Source organism: Onychomys torridus, chromosome 4, assembly GCF_903995425.1.
Source record: "Onychomys torridus chromosome 4, mOncTor1.1, whole genome shotgun sequence".
NCBI classification, from domain to species: Eukaryota; Metazoa; Chordata; class Mammalia; order Rodentia; family Cricetidae; genus Onychomys; species Onychomys torridus.
Window position 1 is genome coordinate 29,685,318 of NC_050446.1, and position 20,738 is coordinate 29,706,055.

Here is a 20,738-nt window from a genome sequence, read left to right on the forward strand (position 1 = left end):
CTCCCCGGTGATGGCCTGTCTGCTCCCAGCATTCCCACCTCACTGACAGCTTCTTGTGTCTTCTTGACTTGGCGGATTTCGGGTGTGTCTGGAGTTGTATGTATCTTGTCTTTTAGTTTATGGTACAATTCTCGATACAGTCTCTGCAGCAAAGGAGAAACCATTCTCAGTGTTTAGGGCAGGAACACAAGGGCATCTACTGACTAACAAACAATTGAATACTTTACACACAAAGAACCAAAAGAGGAAATTCTGGGACTATAAAATGATTTAAGGTTAGAATAAGGGGAAATGCTTATTTCATTTTGGTGAAGAATTCTGAGTGCAAAGTGGTCGACAGTCCACGAAATGGTTGCTTGGTAGGACAGCTGTACAAGTACAGCTGACAGAAATCAGGTTTGTAAGTCAGACAAAAATATAATCTAATGGAAGATTTAGCACAAATATCAAAACAAATTATTTCTTTAGAAAAAAATTTCATTATAGTATATGGAACCAAGTCTCTACGACAAGGAACACAAATATCAAAACAAATTATTTCTCTAGAAAAAAAATTCATCATAGTCCATGGAACCAAGTCTGTATGATAGGGAACACAAATATCAAAACAAATTATTTCTTTAAAAAAAGATTTCATTATAGTCTATGGAACCAGGTCTCTCTGACAAGGTACACAATCAAAATACAGTCTTCATACTATCTGCTCGTTTGTAAGCTTACAGACGAAATACAAGAAATTCTTAGTGCACTTCAAATAAAGGCAGGGTTTTGAACTCAGTATTTTCCCCAGAGAATGAGTGTTCACGGTACCTCACTAGTAACGTTGTTGACTCTCCGGACGTGGACAAACGGGACATCCTTGGGTCCAAGTGTGTACCCATTTGCCTTGATGTGTTCATAGGCTTCTTTGTATTTGAACTGAGAAAACAAGATCAGGCTGAGATGGGTGATGGCTACACAAAGAATTGTACTGTATTCCCCCCCTCCCCTTTGGAGCTGAGGATCGAACCTTGCGCTTACCAGGCAAGCACTCTACCACTGAGCTAAATCCCCAGCCCCTGCATTTCTCAATTAGAAAAGAGATTGTGCCTTGCTTTGAAATTGATTCTCTAAGCATCAAGAGTAAGAACTAGTCATAATTTAAGTAAAAGTGACATAAAGTGGATGTTATTTCTTTATCATTTCTGTGTGTGTACATGCATGAGGTGTGCCTGTGGGTACAGGTACCTGTGTATGACATGCATGTGGAGGTCAGAGGGCAACTTTCTGAAATCTGTTCCCTCCTTCCACCACGGGCTTTGAGGATCAACTCTGGTGTCAGGTTTGCATGAAATGTTTTTTACCCTCCAAGCTATCTCACTGGCCTCAATGACACAATTTTAACATTGTCTTAAGCTTTGACAGTTATTAATTGAATGATAAAGACATGTCTGGAAAGGTTAAAAAATTCCCTTTACCAGGTGAAATCTATTTGTAGGAAGTGAGGCAAAACGCAAGAAAAATTTATTATTTTAGTCTCAAAGAGGCTTAAAAATTGGGAAATATAAAACGGACCAAGATGATAATTTTAATATTGATGAATGACTTATAGACTGATTTATAAAAATATCAGGTTTGATTCTTAAATCTGTTAATATCTGCTTTGGAAGTGCATTATTGGGCCATGTAGGCACTGTGTCATCACCACAGTTGAATTCAGGACTCTGAAGATGAGCATCAATGTGTGTGTGTGTGTGTGTGTGTGTGAGAGAGAGAGAGAGAGAGAGAGAGAGAGAGAGAGAGAGAGAGAGAGATGAGTCTTGGTCTCCAGCCAATGTCTGGCTCATGGTACAACTTTTCTAAGAATTGCCCCTGGAGTACATGTCTCAGGTCCTATGCTGGCACTTACAAAACCCAGGAAAGGGAAGTGCCAGAGCTAACCTGTGGCAAGTTACAAGTAGCGGAGTCTAGATAGCCCTCGATTGCCCATGAATTAGCACAGAGTTAAAAAACAAGGTAAGTGTCAGTGTTACTAGCTTGGTAAGAAGTCTTGGGGCTGGAGAGATGGCATGGGGCTGGACAGATGGCTCAGTGGTTAAGAGCACTGATTGCTCTTCTAGAGGACCTGGGTTCAATTCCCAGCACCCACATGGCAGTTCACAATTGTCCAGTTCCCGTGGACCCAACACCCATGGCAAAATACCAATGCACATAAAATAAAAATAAATTAATTAAAAAAAGAAGTTGTCTCAAAGGGACACACAGTGATGTCTCCTATGTTTTCATCCACAGCACACAGCGCATATTGAAGCTGCATTTCCAGTAAGCGATGTGGGGAGAGCTTGGGATGCTTCTAGTCTAAGGCCAGCTGGAACAGAGGCATCTTTACAGCACTGAACACCAAGCCAAGGAGCCCATGAGATCCTGCTGTAACCCACTGTCCTCGGCAGGCACCACTGAACTGTAGAGGCACCAGTGCCCTCATATCCCCAGTGCACATCTGTCTGCCCTTTCCATCGTCATGTTGAACATTCTGGGCATAATTTGAGCATGAGACTAGATTACTAATATCAGTTTCTTCATGTTCACGGGTTTTAGACCCCGACAGAATGAAGAATACTCACATAGCTGCTCATGTAGCGAGTGTCCTTGGTGTGATTGAAGTGAGGGGTATCAACTGGCAGCCTGTACCCAGTGGGCAGGTAGCACAGGCCTTTCTTGTACAAATTCTGCCCAAATGAAAAAGAGCAAGTAAAATGTCTTCTAGCATCAGACAACATCTAGTTAAACATATCACATGCAGTTTGTTAGATTTTTGATCAGAGAATTGATCTACTTCTTTTCTCTGAAGTGATTTCAAGAACTTCAGTTGTAAGTGTCATGAATCCAGTCAGGACTTATAGGGGTTGGTACTGTCACCTCTAGGGGACTTCCTAGGAGATGTGCCTCTAGGTATATCTGTGAGGGATTGCATTGGGTTGGCCCCTGGACCTATGCAGGAGGGATTATCTTGATTGAGTTTGCTGGGATGGGAAGGCATACCCTGAAGGAGAGCAACACCACACTCTGTGTTTGGGTCCTGGACTGTACAGAAAGGAGGATGCTAGCTAAGCAGGAGTATTCATCTCCCTCTGCTTCCAGACTGTGGACAGATGTGGCCAGCTGCTTCAAGCTCTTGCCTCCATGACTTCCCTGCCATAGACCCTTGAATTGTGAGCCAAAATACGCCTTTTCTCCCTTAAGTTATGTTTGCCAGGGTAGTTCATCAAAGCAATAGAAAAAGTTAAGGCAAGGTCAAAAGAGGAAATGGCTTATAGAAAAGAGGTTGTCTGTGCTTCCAAATCTGCACCTGACTGACCTCATGGCATCTAGCCAGAATTCGGGACGCACAGACAAGATGGGCTGTCCAGCACCACCTCCATCATTAGCCCCACCCTCAGGAGATACTCAAGCCATCCATGGTCTCTGAGACAGTCATAATTCTGAGGCACATCTGATATTGCCTTCCTGTATCCCGCACAAGCACAGGTTTGACAAGGAATGAGATCAAGATGCATATATTGGTGGAGAAGGGGTGTAGAGAAAAGGTCTGTCTGTGGTCTTAATTGTTCTGACTCTCAGGGGGAGCTGTAATAGTGTTTAAAGTGGAAAAAAAATCAATTGACATCTCATATTCAAAATAGGAAATAGCAGTGAAAACTGAAACCAAAGCAGCTTCCTGAGGCAGCATAGGAAAGGGAGGTGAAGGTGGGGCCTGGGTTCCTCCTCTTACAATTGGGTGATTTCCACCTTCATCTCCTATGTGAGTAGCCTTTTATAATCACATGTATTAACTCTGTCATTGTGGTTTTAAGGTTTTTAAGAGTAGTGATTGCCATACCAGCTCTCTTCTTTCTGACTTGCAAATACTGTCAGCAACATGCCCATTTATGCCAACCTGTTTGACTGCTTGATGGGGGAGTCCATCAGTCAAGAAGGAAGGCAAGGCATGCTGTTTATTATTTCCAACTCTCTGAGTGTACCAACTTATTGTTTATTTTGTTTTGTTTGTTTCCCCAACTCATTGAATGGAACAGCATCTGTATACCTTACAAGATCAGTCAATGAGGATGCTGAATGGAACAGCATCTGTATACCTTACAAGATCAGTCAATGAGGATGCTGAATGGAACAGTGTCTATATACCTTATTAGATCAGTCAATGAGGGAGGATACATACATAAGCCAACACCTTCTAAGGGCTCTGTGGCCTGGGTTTCTGCCAATATTCCCTTTCCCAACACCCACCTCACTCTGAAGCTTGTATGCATGGAGTGCCCGGTCCAGATCCACGGTTTTTGTAGTTGGGGCCACTTTTCCTCTGACGCTGTGCACATAGTCATAGTGGTAGACAGCCTGGGTGTAGAGAAGTAAGGTGAGTTGGTTCAGACTGTGGAAGCATTGCTCGAAAGAAACAGCAAATGGAAATATTATCTATTTAAAGACCCTGAAAAGGGCGAAGGCGGCTTCCTTTGTTCAGTGTTACAGATATGAACCCCTGCCCCCACCATCACTACTTGGAGCCTATCTGGTGGCACTATTTTGGAAGTTGAGACTTAGCTGGAGGAAGTCAGTAAGTAGGGGCAGATTCTTGTCATAGGCCTGCTTCCACACCCCTTTCTCTCCTTCCTATCTACCACAAGGCAGAGAACTCGCCTTTACCACATACTCCTACCATTGTGGTATCTGCCCAAGTAAGTATATAGGGCCAAGAAACCACGGAATGAACTCTCTAAGATTGAAAGACAAATTAAATAGTTCATCCCATTATTTCTTCGCAGGATCTGTCACAGCAAAAGAAAAGGAACGAATGAACTCTGCTATGTCACTGTGTCTTTTTACACAGTAGAATCAGGACCAAGGCTACAGAGATCTCTGAAAAGTGGATGGATGGCACCTCTCAGGTGTCAGAGACAGGGGTGGAAATTTCTCCTCCAAAGTTCAGGATAACATGTTTGAACCTTCTTCCTCCCTGGTGGGATCTAATATTTACTTGTTACCTGTGCATTTAATTGATCAAGGACAGCTTGGTAGCTCTCTGCCTGCTCTCAGGCATGACAGGGAATATGCATACAATTCATTTTACACAGGAAGATGCTGAGCCTCGGAGGAGTTGTATGCTTTTCCCAGGCTTGGATTATGTGGCAGAAGTGGGACTCCAACCCACATCTTTAAAATCACAGCCCACTTCCTTCTAATTCTACCAGTGGGCTCTGATGACTAGAAGGCCTAGACAGGGAGACATAAATGTCTCTCGAGACACATGAAAGGCACCATTGGATGCTCTAGCAACAACACATTTCACAAACTCAGCTCACTCACAGCTTTACCCATGTAAACTACTGACACTTTGGACGTTAGGGCAAGTGGGCTTTGCAAGCACTTTCTAAGGCACCAAATCTAGTCCCTAGTTAGGAAAGGCTGGTGCTGCCCAGTCTTCGGTTGAGCCGTGCCCATCTTCATTGCTACCCATAATCACTTCCCCAGGGAGGGCTTACATCACTGAGCTGCTTCCCACTCTTGACAGCCTGGACGTAGACCGGTGTGTCAGTCACCAGCTTGTAGTCGTTCCTGGTCTTCTGCACGTGAGCTTTATACTTGATCTGCCAAGAAGAATCGAGCAAGCTTATGCTGGAACATCTACTGCACCATATAGTGCAAGATTTTACAGAGGGCTTGAGAGTCACACCCATCAACAATGTGCAGAGGATGGATCTGAATTTCATAACAACCCACACTACCAGTGTTTACAATCATAGGGGGCTTTAGAGTTATCTAGAAGGTGTGATGGCTGCTCTCCTCAGAAAGCTCTGGCTGAAATCCTCAGTGTCATATTACTTTGTGTGGCAAATTTCCCTGTACCTTATAAATAAATCCCATTGATTATCCTAACAGATGAGCTTTTCCTATAATAAAAATTATGTGCTCACTAATATATTCAAAATAGTTTAAAAGATAGAGAGGAGAGCTTGAGGTTCCTTCTCCACAGAGGAGCATGGCAGAGCTGCATCAGGTTGTTTGATTGAAATGCTAAATGTGTTGCTGAGAAACAACTACTCTGTTTTTAGTATCTTTCTCCAGCTCAGCCATCTTCAACAAGACTTAATTCACAACTGGGCCATGGCACTGTTCTCATTTGAAACATTGTTTCCTTGACTCTAGATTGTGTAGAGGTGTGCATATACCAACAAACCAAAGACACTCACATCATTTCGTAGATCATAAGCATGCTTTGCATGGAGAATTTCAGGAGTGTCCCAGACGTAGCAACCAATGCCCTTCAGCCAAGTGAGGTCATCCTTGTACACAATCTAGGGGAGTTTCAGTAGATGCAGAAGATCAGAAAAAAAATATCTGACCATTCCTTGACTACCAAAGAATAGGTGTACCCTAGACCCAGCTGACACTGGGGAGGGAAGGAAAAGCAAAAGCTTTTGGGCAGCGAGGCTGACAAGCCACAGAGAGCCGCCCAGTCCTGCTTCCAGGGATCACTCCCAAACCCCTCAGACTCATGGACAGGAAGACAAGAGGGACAAAGGTCAATGTGGATACACAGGTGGGCCTGCCGCTCATTGGGATGGAAGGGTGAGGGTGGTGAGGCAACTATGGGGTCCTTCTAAGCAATTGGCTTACATCGCTGATCTGGTCTGTTACTTTTCTGACGTGACTGTTGACTTGTAAATCAGGGTGGCAAATCCATTCATGGAGGTGCAGGCGGTAGTCGATCTCGCTGACTTTCTTCTGCGAATCCTTGGCAGTCACCATCTCCACCATGTCGGGCACAATGTGGATTTTCATCTTGTTCTTTTCGTACACTGATCTGTATAGGCGCTGTGAAAGTCAAGTTGCAACCCAGTCACCAGGAACACTGTGGCAACATCATGGAATGTCTGTCTTCTCGAGCTCAGAGCAAGAAACAGGGATGGGGTGGAGGCTAGAATTTTCTTGCATTTTGTGTAGATTAATACCAGGATATTTTTTAAAGATCTATTTTTATTTGTATGTATGTGTCTGTATGAGTGTATGAGTGAGTGTATATCACATGCATGTGGGGCCCCTGGAGCTAGAGTTCCAGGCAATTGTGAGTTGCCTGACATGGGATCTGAGAACAAAACTTGGGTCCTCGCTAAGAGCAGCAAGTATTCTTATCTCGAACCAACTTCTCTCTCCAACCTCCAGACTCGTCTTCTAAAGCATGGGCTGAGATAATACTTAGCTCCTGTCTATATGTACACCCAGTGCCACATGCCCGGTTCCGTAGAAAGCGCTCTGATTGATAACACGTGACCATTTGATTCAGCTTCTGTTTCCATTAAAGCCTTCTCGGGTACTCACATCAATGTTAAGCTTGCCCACTCGGAGACACCGTGCTGTGTTTGGATCATCTTCAACACTTTTTGGTAATGTGTAAAGAGCTTTGAATTTTTCATATTCTTCTCGGTATTTGATCTACAGAGAACAAGTAGAAAAGCTAAACCATGAAGAGTAAAAGACTTACTGTTTGAAAAGAAAAGCATGAGACAATGGAAGGGTCCTGCCTCCAAGATTCAGATAGTGTGGGGTGGGGCTGGGGGCTGGACCACTTCCCAGTGCTCACTTCTGTACCCACACACAGACACCAGGACCATTTATTGTGAGGCTACAATTGGGCCATATCTGAAAGTACTTTTATACTGGACGATGCTATAAAATTGTATTGTTTTAAAATGCCCACATCAAATACTGCTGCTACTACACCTTATTTTTAGATTTAACCAACTTCAGTTGGTTAAAATGTATATAATGATGAGGATCAAACCCAGGGCCTTGAACATGCTAGGGAAACAGTCTACCACTGAGCCACACCCCCAACTTGTGGTAGGTAACTGTTAAATAATGTGGCTTTATCTTTCTTGCTCTCCTGTGGGAAAGGCTCAGACTATGTTTAGAATCTTTGTTATTAAGAAGTGTAATGGGCTGGGTGGTAGTGGCACATGCCTTTAATCCCAGCATTTGGGAGGTAGAGGCAGGTGGATCTCTTTGAGTTCAAGGCCAGCCTGGGATACAGACTTCCTCCAGCTAAATCTCAACTTACAAAGTAGTGCCACCAGTTCTAGGACAGGCTCCAAAGCTACAGAGAGAAACCCTGGCTCGAAAAACAAAAAACAAAACAAACAAACAAACAAAAGTGTAATGGCCTGTGGTTGAGAGTGATACTTCTTGAATTTCAGTTTCTCCAAGTATTTTAGCCAGCCTTCAGTTTTTAGATTGCGCCATCTATCAATCGATACTCTGTAGCTTCCCAAGCTAGGAAGGAGGCAAAGGTAAGAGGCAACCTCCCAGTGCACAGGAGCAACAGTCATGCTCTCAGGACCTAGAAAGCCACTCTCAAAGAGGAAATGGGGAGCTGCTTTATCATCTAGAAGCCAAACAGAATTCCTGCCAGAATCTTCCAGAACAGAACATTCCAGTCTCTTTGAGCTGATCTACCCCTCAACTATGGGAAGTTAACATTCAAAGAAACTCCTCTTTTCCCCTTAAAATTATTTTCAGCTAATGTTGGAATCCTTAATTTTCCTATGCTCCTCACCCCTCATTCCAACAATATTTTGCCAAGCCTCTGCAACAGAAAAAGAGGAGCCTCCACTGGGCTCTGTAAAGTGTATTCACAAATCCAAATGAGAGGCATGCTCCTTGGCCACGCTCCTCAGCCACATCTGCCTATTTGGTAATGGTGTGATAACCAGTTACAGTTACCACACTCACCAGCTTGGCTTTGTACCAGATCTCACCTCGTTCTATCAAAACAGCTCATTTGGGGTTTTGTTTTCTGAGGCAGGGTATTACTCTGTAGTCCAGTCGAGACTGAAACCCACTAGCCTGGCCTTGAACTCACAGCAGTCTTCTTGCCGCAGTCTCCCCCAGGCTGGGCATATAGTGTGAGCCACCAGGCCTGGTGGAAACTCCCATGCTCATGGTGTTTTGGGTTTGCTTTCTCTCTGCACTGCTGGTGAAGCAGAGGCCCTGTATCCATGATATCTGTACACAGGGAGCCTGAAAGACTATCTGTGTCCTCCTGGCTGGTATGTGTGGCTCTCCAGGGACTGCAGGCCCCTGAGAGGAGGCAGCGAGTTTAGACTGAGGCCCAGCTACTGGAAGTGTCTGCCAGACACCCCTGGGGGGGGGGGTGAGATGCTTCTGGGTAACACTGGAAAAGCCTGGGGAATTCTCGGCATGGGCAGTGGAGAGGGGGAAGGGAGGCTATAACACTTGCACTTGACTTACACGGCTGGCCAGGTGCTTCTGGTTCTTGGCATGTGTCAGGGACAAGGTGCTGGTCGGCAGGTTGTAGCTGGTGGCTTTCACCTTATCCCAGGCCTCCTTGTATATGTTCTAAAAGGGTTCAATGAAATCTGGTGAACACTGGCACTGTGTTCCGGTTAGCTCCCACATCTTGTTTTCCTGTGTCTCAGATGGGTGTTGCCAACCCCGGGGCATCTTTTCAATTTGAGGTTAAATTGTATAGTGAGAATTTACAAGTAAAGTGGGAACTTGGCAGTCCAGGGAAAACTGGGCAAACCTTTACAGAAAGGTTTTATCCTCACTTATTTTTTCAGAGCCGTCTCTGAAGGGCAGGGGCAGAGTCTAAGAAGGAGGGTGTGACAACTCACACTGCTGTATAAACTCTTCAGGTTCTTGGTTCTGTCGTAATCCGCAGTCTCTAGCACTGTGGTATACTTGTCCTTAATCTGATGATAATTCTCTTTGTATTTCACCTGCAGACAGAAAAGAACAACTTCTGCACCCCTGCAGCTGGAAGACCTCTAAAGACAAGAAAGGGCTTGCCCTACAAGAGAGGACAAGGACATCATACCTCACTGGCGTTGATACCACTCTGAAGAGCAGTCACGTAAACTGGCGTGTCTGTGACCAGGTTATAGTTCTGGAGATTGTCTTTACTTGCTGCTGTGTATTGTAGCTGTGGAGAAAGACAAAAAAGTCACCCAAGATGGTAAAGAACAGAGGCAGCTGTCTGTAGCAACTGAGCCATTTCACTATTTCTGGGTTTCTGCTTTAATGTAAGAAGCAGGCTGCCACCACTCTGTGGTTCATAGACTTGGTGCAGCAGCCAACCTGAGCAGCAGTGATCCTCGGCTGAGATAGAGGTCTGGATCTCTGTGAGGTTGTCTTCCCTCGTTTTGTGACCTCCTCTATGCCATCTTCCAGCCCTCACAGTAGGAGCCTGAAGTGCCCATAGTCCATCAGACCTGCCCAATCGCAGCTCAGCCACATGCTGGGACATGCCCCAGATAATGAGTTTCCCTTCAAAACATATGCACCTGCTGTCAAAGCACGCCTTACTTCCTATATTCTGCAAGGCAATCTGGCCAAGATGGAGATGCCTATGACTAGTTCACCATCCAACAACCACTTTCTCTGTAACCTCCTGTTATAAATGTACATGGTCTTCAGTTATATGAGAGACTCATACCAGAGCAGGTCACCACAAGAGGTTTTATTGTGGCCTATTACCTTAGATTATTAGTTACCTTAGATCATATACCTTTACAGCAAGCTCTCAATCAGAGCTTAGATATAGCCTGGCCAGCAGCCTACTGATGCTATCGTGGACTATGATGCCATCTGGATGGTTGGTCTTTCTAGGGAGACTGACTCACCTGACTCTGGAGGTCATATGACTTCTTGGCATGGAGGATCTGGGGTGTATCCCAAACATAGCAGCCAATACCTTTCAGCCAATTCAAGTCATCTTTATATACATTCTGCAATGAAGAAGAAACATGAAATGTGGCTGGTATTCATAATTTACCATTGGTCACTTGGATCGTTTCTTACTGCTCCTTGACCTTCAACCAGCTGAAAGCTACTTCCTGGAAAGATGTCTCTGAGGGGAGCAGTGCCTAAGTCTGAGTCTAGTGCTGAACAGATTTAATATTCAACAGGAGCCTTACAGCTCAAAAGAGATTCTTACATGAAGAGTGGTTACCCCATGCCACTTAGTGTTGAAAGTCTCTGGGTCTATGAACAGGAGAAGTTGCCCCACAGAAGATTAAGCAGGGACAGGTGAAGTCTGTAAGCTAGGTCAAATCACAGAAAGGGCATCATACATCACTTAAGATCTCCTGGGCATTGCGGGCACGGATAACGTTGGGCTCCTCCGGAAGTGATGTCCACTGATGAAAATAGTGTCGGTACTCCAGGTCGCTGAGGATGTATTGGCACCTTTTCGCCAGCACATGGTTCATCATGTCATTGGGGATATGCACGTTTGCTTTTGTGTCCTCATAATCTCTTCTGTAGTTCAGCTAAAGACAAGTTTAAAGACAAAAAGTGTTAAGGGATTAAAACTTATTCAGACCAATTATTGTTTAGTCTTATTTCCATAAGTACATATAGAATGATGTTTAAAATAACATTCAAAAATTTGAAAATGTTTGTGCTATCCCTCTGAAATGCAATGTCAATAGGAAATTTGTTTTCCCTTTTTGCCAATTCAAAGCCCTTACTGTATGCTTGGTTAAAAAAAAAAAGTGGGGGCCAATGTCCACAGCCAAGGTCCACAGGTGAAATCTGAAAGATGATCCATCCCCTACCACACTCTCCCCCAGCTAATCCTGAGTCACAGGGAAGGCTATAAATGGGCAGACACAAGAGCACATTGAAGTTGTACACATCTACAGGGCTTACCGCACTCCGCATCTGCTGGAAATCCAGGCAGTGGACCACCCCGGGGAACTCACTGATTTCTTTTCCAGCCAGGTAGTGACCCTTCTGCTTCTCATAGGTTTCCTTGTATTTCAGCTGAAAAAAATGGGTTCAACATTGAAAATTGCTGGAGTTTCCTAGCCAGCTTCTTGTTCTCCCGTAAAGACTCTTATCCTAGAAGAGGAAACAGTCCAACTGACCTCACTATTCACCAGGTCGGCATGCTTGGCTCCGACAATCGGGATGTAACGCTCATCCAGGGTGTAGCCATAGGCCTTGGTTCCCTCCCATGCTCCCTTGTATAGTATCTGGAACAAAGAAACATGTGTTAATAGAATTACATTCAACTATATTCAGATAGCACCCAAACAATCACTCAAGTTGGGGTAGAACATTTATGTTCAAGGCAAGGATGAAACCTTTATTTGTTGTCATTAGAGTGCCTAACCTAGAACTGCTAAGTTATTCAATTAAATCTACAAACAGAAGCCCTTTATAACAGTTGATTATGTGTACACTTCTTGAAAAAAATGATGAGAAATTTGCACATAAGGAAAGACTCACCAAATATTGTTCTATATTGGTACACATACACACATACACACACACACACACACACACACACACACACACGCACGCACGCACGCACGCACGCACGCACGCACATGCACACACAATCCTACTCCTTTGAATTAGTTGAATTAAATTAGGAAGTACAAGCCTTCCATTTGCGGGCTGGAACTCTGTGTGCAGGGTTGTTAAGGAGAGATGTATTCACCATTTTTTCCTTTAGGTACCCACTCTACCCTTTGTGCTGGGTCTCCAAAGCCTGACAGCATTGCTACACTATTACCTATTTATTTGTGTTGCTATAAGCAATGGATACAACTGGTCACCCTCCAAGTTCAACAGTTCACAAAACCAGTCAACTATATGAATACTGACAAGATCACAATTAGGAAACAAGTCTTCACATAAAATAGGACTCACAGTACTATAGAGTTTCCCCATGTCTTTCGAGTGGGAGATGTGTGGTGTGTCTGGAGAGAATATGTACTTGCCCTTTGCTTTATTAAATGTTTCTTTATATTTCACCTAAGAAGAGGAAAAAGAAACCTTTGGTTAGTCTAAACACATATTTAAAATTTCCTGATACATACCTGAAGACATAATAATCTACATTTATAAGTAAAAACTAACCAATTTCAGTTCTTTTTAGCTAACTGAATATTCTGGTCAAGATATCTAAAAGTGGACGCAGGATATACCAATGCCAAAGATTATCTTACAATTTATCCGCCTCTCAGTTTTTAATTATCAATTATCTAGAAGTAAGGCAATCAATAACACTTAGCTTCCTGGTCCAAGCACTTCAACATATACAACAGGAACTTACATCACTTTGATTGACTGAGTTAATCTTGGCTAAAACAATCTCTGGAGGGTCCACCACACTTGTAAAGTTGGGATAGTTGTTAAGAGCATCTTTCTTATATTTTATCTGAAATGAATAGAGATAATTAAGATAGCTCTGTCCCCACAGGGCGCCCCATCCCTATGTGGCACATAAGGAAAGTAGGCATTAGGTTAAAAACCCAACAGGTTCTTCATACCTGATTCACCATTTCCTGGTTCTTTGTAACCCTCACATGTTCTACAGAATCCAGTGGGATCCAGCCAATACCTCGGAGCCATTCCAGGTCAGCTTTGTAGACATTCTGAGGGGAGAGGAGAGATGGAATGGGCTGTAAGTGACACAGGATAACCACAGAGGGTTCCAGACAGTCCTTCAGAAGATTACGATGGATTTCTCTTTAGCGGCTATTGTCTCATTCATTCAGCCATGGCTTTGAACCTGTGACTGCACAAGGCCCAGAGTTCAGTGCCTGAAGAAATCAATATCAGCTGAAGTGCTGTGACAGCGAGATCACTGGAGTGCTACTGGAGTTAAGAGTAAGTTGTTGCCCTAAGGAAAGGTTTACCAAAGAGGCTGCTGTTTCAGGTAGACAGGGTATCTCACACTAGCTACCTGGAATAAATGAAGGAAGTGTGCATGTCAATGCTCATGAAAGTTTAGGGAACGGGGAGGCATCTCTTCCAACCTGGACAAGGCTATTGCTCCCATCACTACCTTCTCTCTAACCCTAGCTTTTAGATTTGCCAGCCCTTTTCAGATAAAATGAAGAAGAATGGCCGATTAAAGGTGGGCATCCGTCACTTTGTAGCAACCAATGAGGCAGTCTCTCTTCGCATCATGATGAAAAGATTATGTTGAGTTACTCCTCTGCATCTGAGATAGGACTCCATGCATGTTCTGGTCCTCCCCTACATGAGGCTGAGGGTGTGGAGAGTGCTCACCTCAGGCTTCAGTGTGAGGTGGCCTGTGTCATATTATCTTTCTGAGGGATTCCGCATTCATGCAGTCTCTCTCTCTCTCTCTCTCTCTCTCTCTCTCTCTCTCTCTCTCTCTCTCTCTCTCTCTGTCTTAACTTTGACTCCCTTATAAGCAGCTACTTAAGTCTCTTGAGAAGTAAGATGTCCAGGGAAGTAGGAAGGAGGCTTTCCTCAGTCTTTGTCTATTATCACGATTGCTAAAATCTCAGCTCATTCTCTGGCATTACTCCTTTCTAGGGACAAACTAAATGCTTGTGGTCTAAAGCGTCAAAGATGGAATGCTGCCTATTATTCTCACAGTGTGTGGCATAGTCTAGGTAACAGGAAATGACAGTCACTTACATCACTCTGAAGGTCATAGGCAATTCTTGCTTGAATAACATCATTCTGGTCAGGATGGCATGTCCACTGGCGTAGGTAATGACGGTAATCAATATCACTGACAAGGTTCTGCCCCTCCTTGGCGGCCACAACTGACACCATGTCAGCAGGTATATTGATTTTGGCCTTGGACTTGTGGTAGTCTTCCTTGTAGAGCCTGTCATTCTGAATCTGGCCTGCATGCTCAAACCAAACCAGCTTGGGATCGTCTCTCATTGTGGGAACACCAACATAGTGTCCTTTCTGCTTCACGTGTTCAGCTTTGTATTTCAGCTGGGGAGAGGTAGAATACACAACCCATCAGCTTTGACAAGCACACGCCATAATGCAGGGTTGATGAAGGAACAGCAACAGCTTCGGCCCCTCTCTTTTTGTTGGACACCTCTATTCTGAGATAATAAAACCCACTGAAATATAAATAAATACCACTGAAATAAATAGATATGAAGAAATGGCCAGCGCAGTCTTGCTATTGTTGCTTTTCCAGTTTCTTAGCTCACAAAGTGGAGGCTGGCCTTCATACAGAGTTGAAGTTGGCCTTGAACTTCTGATCCTCCTGCCTCCACCTCTTAAGTTCTGTAGTACAGGCTTGTGCAGTCAACACTTGGCTGAGATATTTTAAATAGAAAAAAAAACCATATCTTTGTTCTCTAATTGTGGCAGTTTCTTTATTTGGGAGCCTGCAGATTTGATAGAGGTCAGAAGATACAAGGAAAAACAAAACAAACAAAGAAACAAACCAAAACCAAGCCCAAAACCCAAGTAAAAAGACCCAAAAGGGAGGAAGTATTTCAGCTCTCAGCAAACACAGCCAGGTCTAGCATGCTGAGATGGAGCATCCTCAAGCTGGTGCCTGTATTTCACAACCCTCATCCCTTCAAGGCAAGGTCCAGTTTCTTCAGGGTACAAGTCGTACTGGGATAATTACCTCACTCTGAACATCACTGGAATGATGGGCGTGCACAAAGGGTACAGCATCTGGTGGCAGTATGTAACCTGTGGCCTTCTGTTTCTCCCAGCCTTCCTTGTAGAGGTACTAAAGACAAAGAGCCACAATAGGGGTTAAACGAGCAATCAGAGGAAGATGCGGTAATGTATGTAACTCTCCTACAGACCCATTATGGTTGGTCCATCTCCAAGCACTAGGCATCTGCAAAACATCTGTACCTGGTCCAGGATCCGGGCAGCCTCCTGGGCAGTGTGCAGCAGCGGGGTTTCTGTAAGCGTATACTTCGATTTGATGGCATTCCAATCTTTCCGATATTTAATCTAAAAGTGAGAGGCATTAGGGAGAATTACTTGATGTTCAGAAATCTCTGCTATCTAGGCATGGCTAGCATCAATAATTCTGGCAATGAAATTCAGTTCAATGATGTCAGGAGACAGGAATGTTCTGGCGGCATGACTGTATGATTTTACACCAGCTGCACACTTACATCGTCTCGGATCTCAGTGCTTTGTTTCGCTGTCACATAGTCCACTCTGTCGTCCACAGGAGTAAAGTTGAGGCTTTCTATTTTTGTGCGGTATTTTTTCTATGAGAAAAAGAGAAACATGTCAGCCATAGTCCCTGGATGTGTGTGCTGAGAGACACTAAATTAAGGATCCTTCTCTGTTAGAGGAATAAAGCACCATCAGTGAATGGCACTTTCTTGGAAATTTAGCATTATGTTTTTTAAACAACCAGTTTGTCTTATTACACTACCTACAATTTTTCAATATTGGGGTTTTAATTCAGGGCCTCACAGATTTTAAAGTAGCAACTTATTCACCTCCCAAGGTCTCATCATTATTTATAATATTCCATTTTTTCCAATTGGACAAACTTCTTCCAGTTTATTGAAATGGTTCACAAAAGAAAACTTCTATTTGTGCTATCCCATGCATCAGTGAGTATGTTGGATGCTGTTAGGGATGTGGTCCCAAAGCATGATAGCAGTAGTTCATTTTGGAAAATGTCTGGCTTAAATCTCAGCAATCAAAGCCAGTTAAAACACTGACCAAAGGGGATTGTATTTTGGCTCACGTCTTTTGCTCATTGTCTAAGGAAATGTGTAGCATGGCTGGGCAAAGTCTTGGAGTACCTCACTGAAGATATCTGCAGCATGTTTGGCATGATTGACAGAGACAGAATCGTTTGGCATCCACCCAATTCCACGTAACCATTCCAAGTCAGCCTTGTAAACAGCCTGTGGAAAGAAGGTCAGAAGTAATTTAACAAGTCTAATTCTTGGAGCCCATTGGTCTGATGAGGAAACACAATGTGAAGAGTGTAAAAGCAAGGGGAGATGTCCTCAAGCAGCCAGGCAGGTAATGTAGGAAAAGCAGCCAGGCCAGGTAGTTGCAGCTGGAGGATATTCTTTTTCTCTTTAATATGAATTAATGAATTTAATATGAATTCAGCTGCAGAGTACAGTGGCCGAGTGGCAGTGTCTTTATAGAGCTGCATGTTCAGAATTTTCAAAAGAAACAGGAAATCTTAGACTTGTAAAAAGTCTCCTGATTTGAAATTTTGACAACTTAATTCAAGATCTCTAAATAATTGTGTCAGTTGAAAATGTGTATCAATGCTATAGACAATAATTTTCCATAGCAATTCATTGTTCTCTTCTTCCCCTGCCCCCAGCAGGATCTAACTATGTAGCCTTTGTACTGGCTTGGATCTCTCTCTATTTAGGCCATGCTGGCCTTGAATTTGCAGCAATCCTCTTGCCTCGGATGCCCATCTGGTGGGATTATAGATGTGTGCTATCACATACCTGATTTCCCAGTTGTTTTTTCTCCCTGACCTTCCATTGAGATCTACACTCATTTACACTGTCATTTATTTCTTCACATGTAGTTGGGAGTCTTCCTGGCATTGCTGATTCTGATACCATACTGAAAGGCCTAACTACTATCAAACTCTTGGCCACGTAAAGACATATAATTATGACAAAGGCGTGTAATGTCACGAACTTTCTGGGTGTCATAGGGAAATGATACAGGGTAGCCCACTCACGTCGCTCTGCAGCTCATAGGCTTTCTTGGCCTGAATGACATCGTTCTGGTCGGGCATGCACGTCCACTCATGTAGATAATTGCGATAATCAATGTCGCTGACCAGCGTCTGGCATTTTTTAGAATGCAGGATGGAAAGCATGTCCACAGGGCTTTGGAACTTGGTCTTCCACTTGGCCCACTGGAGCCTGTACTCCCTTTCATTCTGAATCTTGCCGGCTATGAGGGCCCACCGGATCTTGTTGTCATCCCTGGCTGTGAGGGTGCCCACGTAGTGTCCCTTCTGTTTCTCGTGGTCAAGCTTGTACTTGTACTGGAGATAAAAGAGCAGAGCAGATGGGTCACAGTGGGCCCTCTGATGCACACAGAGAATTTGCTGGGAAAAAAAAACCCTGAAGGCACAAAAGGCCCACTTACATCACTAGCAATCTCCCTGGAGGCCTTGGCAGCCTGGATGGGGATGGCATCCAGCCGGACATCACAGCTCATCTTGACTTCATCCCAGCCCTCACGGTAGAGTTTCTGAAGAGGAGAAAAGGTACAAGAGGTAAAAATATTTTTTCTTTTATCTACATCACTGTTCTAGAGTCAGAAACCTGGAGTCAATGGTGCTTCTTTCTTGTTCACTCAAATCATAGCTTCCACTGGGTTGTCCAAGGCCTGTTTCAATTTCCCTTTCTTAGTGCCAGCACACAGACAGCACTGGCACAAGGTAGACACTAACGGACTGTTAGCAAGTCTCTTCAGCTCAACTTTGCTGGTTTTACGATTACAAACGTTTTACGTTTTTGTTTTTCTTTCTGGTACAGCCTTTTCACTTGCCTAGGACTGATAGTGTATATTATTCGAGAACATCAGGTCTTTTGAATGTGAAAACTGTCTTTTTGTTGTTAAAAACAAGTGAAATAAAGTAGTAATTTATCACCCTCCTCCAAGGTCTTCCATTTTCTATTTTAAAGTCAGATGGATGGAACTATCATCAAAGATTACAGCAAAGGACGGTTCAGAGTCATCATGTACTTCTCTGCATTGCTAGAGAACCGTTATATGTCAAAAACGATGGCACCTGGCTAGTCAGTGCCTGAGACATATATGCATCACGTATATTTTAATGGCTACAGTCTGTATTGATTATGGTAGAAAGACTCGGAAATAACAGCAATTTAAACATGTAATTTAAAAATCCCACCAGTCAGCACAGGGACTCTGTGATAGTGTCATAACTATTGATAATAACATAATTTTGGCATATCTAAAAAGTGAGTCCTTAGGTGAATTTTATACTTGTAGGTATGGTTAAGTGTTGATTGAATTTTCATTTAAGCTTATTTGTGAGTGAATTTGTTGTATATGTGTGTGTGTGTGTGTGTGTGTGTGTGTGTGTGTGTGTTTAACTTTGGTTGGGCCTACTTTAACAACTGATTTGCTTTCTATAAAGAGAAAAAAAGTGTGTTTCATATTAAATATACTATTCTACAGCATACTTCGTATAAATAAGTCACCATGTTACTTTTAATCTTACTTTTGTCTTTAGCTTTGCTTATTTATTGTCATATAACATTTTTATTCTTTTTGTTTATTTGTTTTCATTTTTTCAAGACAGGGTTTCTTTGTGTGCATCCCTGGCTATCCAGGAACTCTCACTCTGTAAACCAGGCTGGCCTCAAACTCACAGAGATCCACCTGCCTCTGCCTCCTGAGTGCTGGGATTAAAGGTGTGCACCACCACCTCCTGGTACATTTTTATTCTTTCTTGTTTATGTGATCAAATACATTTTTTTCAGTGAACTGAAACAAACAAACCCAGGCACAAAATCTAATTTCTTCATCTAATAACTTTGAGAACATGGACAAATTCCCTAATTTATAAAAGTCTCAACTTCCCTATGTAACTAAAGAAAAAACCAAAACACTCTATTTTACCCATATAGTTAGAGTGCCTTTAAGCTGAATTTGCTTTGCTAACCATAAAATCACATACCATTACCCTGCAAAATCCATCCTTTCTACCTGACTTTGTCAGTTATAATAGTAATAGCATCCCATGTAAAGGAAATGTACATTGTGATTTGCATTCCAAGGAGGTATTTGATTCTCTCCACAGTGTGAACCATTTTCATTGTTCTCCAACGCTAATGCCTTTTCTTTTAGCCTAACTTTAAACACTGTACTGATTCTGCTATCATGGTATTAATAATAGGCTTCTAGTATTTTCAGAAGAGAAATTGATTATACAAAAACAAGCATATGTGACTGTCATTCCAGAACTCTTCGGCCAGAAATGACTATGAAGTGCATGGAAGAAGCATCTTCCTTGTGCTGAAGGAATTCCCCAGGAGTGATCTACATTGTAACGCTGATACTGGGTCTCCAAGCCCCAAGACATCCACAAGTGACCTACAGTTGCACTGGCCCCCCAGGTTTCAGAAAATTCAGCCCCATGTAGCTCACTGCATCAGGACTGACAGAGCTCAACACATGGTGAGGTATCTTTGCCCAGCTGGCTCATCTCTTCCCAAAGATTTATTATCTTTCTGAAAATGAACGTGAGGTTGCAAATTGGAAAGCTGGCATTAGGCACCCCTTTTGTATGGTCATACTTATTCTACCTGCAGGTGATATCTGAGATCTGATGGCATTTATCATACCCCTCTTTTGAAATATGTAGCTAGTCACGTGACCGACTCTTGCTCACTAGTAATGGGCTCTTTGGTTCTCTTGCAGGGTTAGCACAGCTTCTGCAGAGAATAATTCTATCTCTTTCCTTCCAGGTTCCGTCTTTTGTTCTTCCTAACGCATTATCGACGAGAAGCTTACTAGCTCAGCCAGTTAAATGTCAGCTACATGTTGTGAGTGGACACAGAGGCCTGCTGAAGATGAGCTGGCCTTTGCTTTGAGATGGACTTTCAATGTCATATCCAAATTATCTTTGCTTATTCCTTTTTATTAGGATTTTATTAAAGAACAAGGATGAAATGTGCATCTTTTCACATCTTTTAAGATATAATAAAGTGTACATTTTTTTTCCCCTCATGTTACTTTATCTTTAGGTTTCTGGCATGGAAACCCTGTTGTGCATGGACCCTTGTTCACATCCTATCATTTGAATATACTGCTGAATTTGATTTGCTAACATTTTCACAATTTTTCCTGTTATTATTGCTCAGCGGTTTGATTTTGAGAAACTATCTGAAACAAGTTTTGGAGCCTGTGACGGCCTCCCTTCTTGTATTAGGCTC

At 43.1% G+C, this 20,738-nt stretch overlaps 1 protein-coding gene across 2 annotated transcripts in view; it reads right to left on the reverse strand.

Moving 5' to 3' along the window:
• The window catches only part of Neb (nebulin), a 197,348-nt gene that overhangs the window by 57,701 nt on the left and 118,909 nt on the right, over positions 1 to 20,738 (reverse strand). For both annotated transcript variants that reach the window (XM_036184940.1, XM_036184939.1), the window contains 25 exons: positions 17,917 to 18,021; positions 17,501 to 17,812; positions 16,584 to 16,688; positions 15,936 to 16,034; positions 15,667 to 15,768; positions 15,428 to 15,535; positions 14,461 to 14,772; positions 13,338 to 13,442; positions 13,121 to 13,225; positions 12,715 to 12,819; positions 11,925 to 12,032; positions 11,707 to 11,820; positions 11,127 to 11,324; positions 10,677 to 10,781; positions 9,872 to 9,976; positions 9,669 to 9,773; positions 9,283 to 9,390; positions 7,354 to 7,467; positions 6,652 to 6,849; positions 6,225 to 6,329; positions 5,517 to 5,621; positions 4,267 to 4,374; positions 2,604 to 2,708; positions 811 to 918; positions 39 to 143 (listed from right to left, as the gene is read on the reverse strand). In XM_036184940.1, coding sequence (XP_036040833.1) covers positions 39 to 143; positions 811 to 918; positions 2,604 to 2,708; positions 4,267 to 4,374; positions 5,517 to 5,621; positions 6,225 to 6,329; positions 6,652 to 6,849; positions 7,354 to 7,467; positions 9,283 to 9,390; positions 9,669 to 9,773; positions 9,872 to 9,976; positions 10,677 to 10,781; positions 11,127 to 11,324; positions 11,707 to 11,820; positions 11,925 to 12,032; positions 12,715 to 12,819; positions 13,121 to 13,225; positions 13,338 to 13,442; positions 14,461 to 14,772; positions 15,428 to 15,535; positions 15,667 to 15,768; positions 15,936 to 16,034; positions 16,584 to 16,688; positions 17,501 to 17,812; positions 17,917 to 18,021 — 3,249 coding nt within the window. The remainder of the gene's footprint in view (positions 1 to 38; positions 144 to 810; positions 919 to 2,603; positions 2,709 to 4,266; positions 4,375 to 5,516; positions 5,622 to 6,224; positions 6,330 to 6,651; positions 6,850 to 7,353; positions 7,468 to 9,282; positions 9,391 to 9,668; positions 9,774 to 9,871; positions 9,977 to 10,676; positions 10,782 to 11,126; positions 11,325 to 11,706; positions 11,821 to 11,924; positions 12,033 to 12,714; positions 12,820 to 13,120; positions 13,226 to 13,337; positions 13,443 to 14,460; positions 14,773 to 15,427; positions 15,536 to 15,666; positions 15,769 to 15,935; positions 16,035 to 16,583; positions 16,689 to 17,500; positions 17,813 to 17,916; positions 18,022 to 20,738) is intronic.